The following is a 6168-nucleotide window of genomic DNA, read 5'->3' on the forward strand; positions in this document are numbered from 1 at the left end:
TCTTGAGCTAATCTGAAGGCCACACGAAGTTTGGAGGTCTGTAGCTATTGACTCTGCAGAAAGTTGGCGACTTCTGCGCACTGTGCGCCTCAGCATGCGCTGACCCCGCTCTGTGATTTTTACGTGGCCTACCACTTAGTGGCTGAGTTGCTGTTGTTCCCAATTGCTTCCACTTTGTTATGATACCACTAACAGTTGACCGTGGAATATTTAGTAGTGAGGAAATTTCACGAATGGACTTATTGCACAGGAGGCAACCTATCACGGTACCACGCTTGAATTCACTGAGCTCCTGAGAGCGACCCATTCTTTCACAAATATTTGTAGAAGCAGTCTGCATGCCTAGGTGCTTGATTTTATACACCTGTGGCCATGGAAGTGATTGGAACACCTGAATTAAATGATTTGGAGGGGTGTCCCAATACTTTTGGCAACACAGTGTATTTAAGAGACTCAATGTTCAAATGAGATGTATGTATTTTGTTTGTGAAAGGGGTTGTCTGGATTACAAAATGCATTTTGTCCACAAAATGTTTTAATACATAACATTTTTTTTGTTATTCAGCTTTTATTTTATGTTTATTTGCTCCTTTGATGATGCCGCCACACAACTACAGGAGCAGAAGCGCTGGAAGGCTGGACTGGTGGGGATCGGTATGATGGAAATATAGCGGGATACCGGGGGATGTGGGAGCTGTAAGGATGTTCCCTCGGAATATCAACTTTAATCATCTTCTTACTGTAAGAACACACACAGACACAGGATTATAAATCTTTTACAATGAAAAGATTGTTCTTTCACTCTGTCCTTGACCCATCCCTGACTGACTGCAAAACCAAAACAAAAAAACAAAAAACAAAAACAGACAGAAACATATTTCATAACTTTACCTCATGTCAATGTCCGTTGGTTTGGGAACCCTGGAAACAAACCATAATAAAATAATAAATAAATCAATAATGTTAATATCAACCTAATGTTTGATTAGTGTGTGAAATTAACAAGTGAGAGTCTCTGAAAACTTACAGCTGGTCATTCAGTCGGACATTACTCTTCTTGGTTAGGGTGAGGTCATAATATTGCTCAATGATAACAGACCTAAAGATAAACACATTAAAATTTTAGTCTGGAGTCTAAGTTGAAATCTTTTAAGGAATTTAACAGGCATTATCGGATTTTTCATGATCAGTTTTTCAATAAAACAAATGAAATTATATATATATATATATATATATATATATATATATATATATATATATATATATATATATATATAAAAGAAGAAACAAAATATTTAAAAAATTAATGTATTTAAAATAAATATATATAGATAAACACATAAAAATTTTAGTCTGGAGTCTAAGTTGAAATCTTTTAAGGAATTTAACAGGCGTTATCGGATTTTTCATGATCAGTTTTTCAATAAAACAAATGAAATATATATATATATATATATATATATATATATATATATATATATATATATATATATATATATATATATATATATATATATATATAAACAAGAAACAAAATATTTCAAAAAATTAATGTATTTAAAATAAATATAAAATATAAATAAAATATTTTTATTTTAGTTATTTTATTAATTTATTAAATTATAATGTAATATTTTATTTTACATTATTTTATTTTATTAAATTGTGTTCAATACATATCAGATATGACTTAAAAAATTAGCAATACTCACTCAGGCAACACAGATCCTCCAAAGCCGAAGTGTTGATGTCCCCTAATGACTGCAGGGATATGTTCATTCTGATAACTGAAAGTCATCTTTCTATAAGCCTGTTGGCTTTGCTGTTTATGATGCCTTTTTGGGTACACCCTGTTGTCCCTTGTGTAAAATTTAAAGACACATAGTTTAGGTCACATCACACTTAATCGTCTTTATGCTTATGTCCTCAAAACATGATAACAAAATACTCCTCTTCATTATATAGAACTAAATCTTAAATGCAGCCTCCTTGAATATTCTCACCTTGGAATATAGAGTCCAGTGATGCTTAACGGTTTCCTCAAGATGGGTGGAAGTCTGAGTGGAGAAGAGCAGGTTTCCTCTTTCATGCTTCCCTGACCAATGCTCTGGCACACAGGTTGAAAGGTGGGCAGGTGTTCAGCCTGATTCTGGTGGATCAAAGGACGGCGAATGTTGGGCAGGTCACCGCTGCCATGAAAATCGCATCTGCTCCCGTAGGCTTGGATTCCCACACTGTTCATAGTATTGAATCTACAAACAGCCACATGAAACCACAGAGTGACACTTTATCCAAGTCCAAACACCATCACTATGGAAGCTCAGCTGCGGCCTTTGTTGTGTTTAAGGGATTTGGTGATGCGAGATGCTCATTAGACCTGCCTCGCTGACAGATCGCACTTAATCCTGCCGCTAAGCCCTTAAACTCACTTATAAATTCCGAATATAATGCAAAAGTCATCTTTGAACAAATTAGGCTGATGTCAGTTCCCGTCGGTAGGTTTTAACTGTTACACTCAAAGCTAATTATGTAAATTCAAAAGTAAATGTATTCCTAATGAATAATGCAAGAAATCAATAGCCTCCAGAGAGCAATCACAGCTCCGAATGTAAAGTCTGCTGTGGCCGGGCCTCCGAGTGCAGAAAGTTCGGTGATTGTATTCAATAGATAGGCTGAAACCAGAGCAGGCTATCTGAGAAACAGAGATCTAGGCTACTGCAGAGAGTGGAAAACCATCTCTGGTTTCAGCAGCTGAATTCATAGCACATGCATCCAATGAAAAAGTAGTGCAGTTTACACATATAGGAATGTTTAAAGATGTAGTTCACCGAAAATGAAACATTTACTCACCCTCATGTGTTTCCCAAACTCATAAGTCTTTCATTAATCTTTGGAACACAGATGAAATTAACTATTTTCTCATCATTTTTGTCCATCAAGATCCGTGCAACCAAAATTTTCAAGCTACAAAACATTCATAAAGACATTAATAGTCAGTAATGAAGCGAGCGGTTTAATCCAAGTCTTCTAAAGATATACGATTGTTTTATATGATGAACCGATTTCATTTAGACTTTTATTCACGTATGAAGACCTGCAAGACCTTCGTTCATCTTCGGAACACAAATTAAGATATTTCTGATGAAATCTGAGAGGTTTTTTTCTTTATCCCTCATAGACAGCAATTTCACGTTTTTTTCATTCAAGGTCCAAAAAGGTACTAAAGACATTGTTAAAATAGTCCATGTGACTGCAGTGGTTCAACCTTAATTTTATGAAGCGACGAAAGCGACTTTTTCTGCATAAAAACAAAACAAAAATTACTTTATTTAACAATATCTTCTCTTCTGTGTCATTCTCCTATGCTATTTACGTTCAGCGCTTCCAGGTCCAGAACGCCGACTCATTAGACACAAAAATTATTCTCGTCACAATAGTTACATGGACTATTTTAAGTCACGTCGACTGTTTAACGATGTCTTTAGCACCTTTCTGGTCTATGCGGGGGATAAAAACCTCTCAGATTTCATCAAAAATATCTTAATTTGTGTTCTGTAGATAAATGAAGGTCTTACGGGTTTGGATCGACATGAGAGCAGTAATTAATGACAAAATTTTCATTTTTGGGTGAACTAACCCTTTAAAAGTGTATGCTTGACCCACAAGAACCGATGAAGTTGAGCTTCCATTCATAATTTGATGTGCTATATGAATATGAATGTTCGTCTATGTTATTTTTTGAAGCTTGAACATTTAGATTGCACGCACTTTCAATGGATAGACAAAAATGATGATAGAATATTAAAAATAACTGCATTTGTGTTTCGGAGAAGAACGAAAGTCTTATGGGTTTTGAACAATGATATTTTCATTTTCGGCTGAGGTCAAGTCATTATAGTCATTATAGTCAAGTTTTACATTGTTTTACATAATGAGTTTAAGTAGATTTAAACAAAAAGTTTCGGTTTCACTTTATTTTGACGGCCCCTTTAACACATTCTGTTGACTAAGCAACATTGCACCTAAATATCTACTAACTCTTATTAGATTGTTAGTAGAGTATTAGTAGACTGGTAGGGTTAGGGTTAGAATAAGTTGACATGTACTTGTAAATTTATTTATAGTCAGTAGAATGTCTGTTGGGGGACCATCACAATAAAGAGTTAGCAGATATTAAAGGTGCCATCGAATTGAAAATTGAATTTACCTCGGCATAGTTGAATAAAAAGAGTTCAGTACATGGAAATGACATACAGTGAGTTTCAAACTACATTGTTTCCTCCTTCTTATATAAATCTCATTTGTTTAAAATACCTCCGAAGAACAGGCGAATCTCAACATAACACAGACTGTTACGTAACAGTCAGGGTGTACGCCCCCAATATTTGCATATACCAGCTCATGTTCAAGGCATTACACAAGGGCAGCCAGTATTAACGTCTGGATCTGTGCACAGCTGAATCATCAGACTAGGTAAGCAAGTAAGAATAATAGCGAAAAATGGCAGATGGAGCGATAATAACTGACATGATCCATGATAACATTATATTTTTAGTGATATTTGTGAATTGTCTTTCTAAATGTTCCGTTAGCATGTTGCTAATGTACTGTTAAATGTGGTTAAAGTTACCATTGTTTATTACTGTATTCACGGAGACAAGAGCCGTCGCTATTTTCATTTTTAAACACTTGCAGTCTGTATAATTCATAAACACAACTTCATTCTTTATAAATCTCTTCAACAGTGTAGCATTAGCCGTTAGCTACGGAGCACAACCTCAAACTCATTCAGAATCAAATGTAAACATCCAAATAAATACCATACTTATGCGATTAGACATGCTACGTGACGAACACTTTGTAAAGATCCATTTTGGGGGTTATATTAGCTGTGTAAACTTTGTTTATGCAGTGATAGAGTCGAGAGCTCTGGGGGGGCGGAGAGCGTGAGCAATTAAAGGGGCAGCAGCCCTGAATTGGCGCATTTCTAATTATGCCCCAAAATAGGCAGTTAAAAAAATTATTAAAAAAAATTTTGAGCAGAAACTTCACAGACACATTCTGGAGACACCTTAGACTTATATTACATCTTGTAAAAAAACGTTCGATGGCACCTTTAAGCAAACAGTTAATGAGAGTATGACTTGTAGTTGCAAAGTTACTTATAGTCAGCAGAATGTTTAAAAGGGACCATTAAAGTGTTACCAAAGTTTCTTTACAGAGACTTAATACACTGTAGGAATGGATGCAGCTTTGTAAAAGTTATTTTACATTTAGCTGTATTCAAGAGACTCAAATATTCTGATAAGTTAGAAAACATTGCCTTACCCTCTCCTTAATTTTCCATCCATTGTAATATCAGCTCTCGAAAAACAGTCAGCTTAATTTATTTTGATGTTTCAAGTGATTAAAAAAGAACGTAGACCTGCATGGGCACAATAGTCACACGTCGTATGATGACATCATAATGGAAATTAGAATAGAATCTTCATTCATTCAGTTAAAATTCTTTTTAAAGGCTTGAGTAATGACTTGATATTTCTTTTAGGTTTCTAAATTGATTCCCCCCACTCATCACTGCTCTCTCCATTTAAAACAGCAGGAGTGCTGTCCGTGGTCCTGAAATGCTTCACTTCCATACATTACATTAAACATACATTTAATATACCTAGTTGTTTTTATAAATGCACACTCCTGAGGAAAAACTCCCACTCACTGTCTTAGCATGAACATTTGATCGATATACCAGACCCTGTCCGGTGGCACCGCCAACTGCTTGCCAAGCATTTCCACTGACCGGCCTTATTTATAAGGCTGCGTTGAGCAATATATTCAGTATTACACCTTTAATTGGGATCCTCTAGGGGCCTTGTCAAAGGTTTCGAGAAAAGCTGGGATTTAGCACACATGCCAAACTTAAGTTCAGTGACCAATTATCGTACTCCTCTTTGGAGGGGTTGCTGTATTACATCTCCTACTGTTGTATTATAAATGTAGTGCAGTGATCCCGCTCCCTTGGTTGCTTGTTAATACTCAACTATAGAGAAGCGGTTTCATTAGCCTGTGTCGGAATATACTGCTGCGGTCCATTAGGGGTGGTTTTAAATGTCAGGGCTGCAGCAGTACCTCATCGTACTAATGAGCATCAACTGGTATAGGCTAAAACGC

General features: G+C 35.7%; 1 protein-coding gene across 1 annotated transcript; it reads right to left on the bottom strand.

Annotated features, from left to right (window-relative positions):
• Positions 1–493: 493 nt before the first annotated feature.
• LOC125243884 (uncharacterized protein C7orf31 homolog) lies at positions 494–5538 on the bottom strand. Its single transcript, XM_048153746.1, has 6 exons — positions 5329–5538; positions 2004–2252; positions 1713–1859; positions 1028–1099; positions 892–921; positions 494–739 (listed from the first exon to the last, which is right to left on the bottom strand). The coding sequence occupies exons 1-6, from the start codon at positions 5349–5351 to the stop codon at positions 580–582; spliced, it is 681 nt and encodes a 226-aa protein (XP_048009703.1). The 5' UTR covers positions 5352–5538; the 3' UTR covers positions 494–579.
• Between the last annotated feature and the right edge of the window lie 630 nt (positions 5539–6168).

Source organism: Megalobrama amblycephala, linkage group LG13, assembly GCF_018812025.1.
Source record: "Megalobrama amblycephala isolate DHTTF-2021 linkage group LG13, ASM1881202v1, whole genome shotgun sequence".
Taxonomy (NCBI): domain Eukaryota; kingdom Metazoa; phylum Chordata; class Actinopteri; order Cypriniformes; family Xenocyprididae; genus Megalobrama; species Megalobrama amblycephala.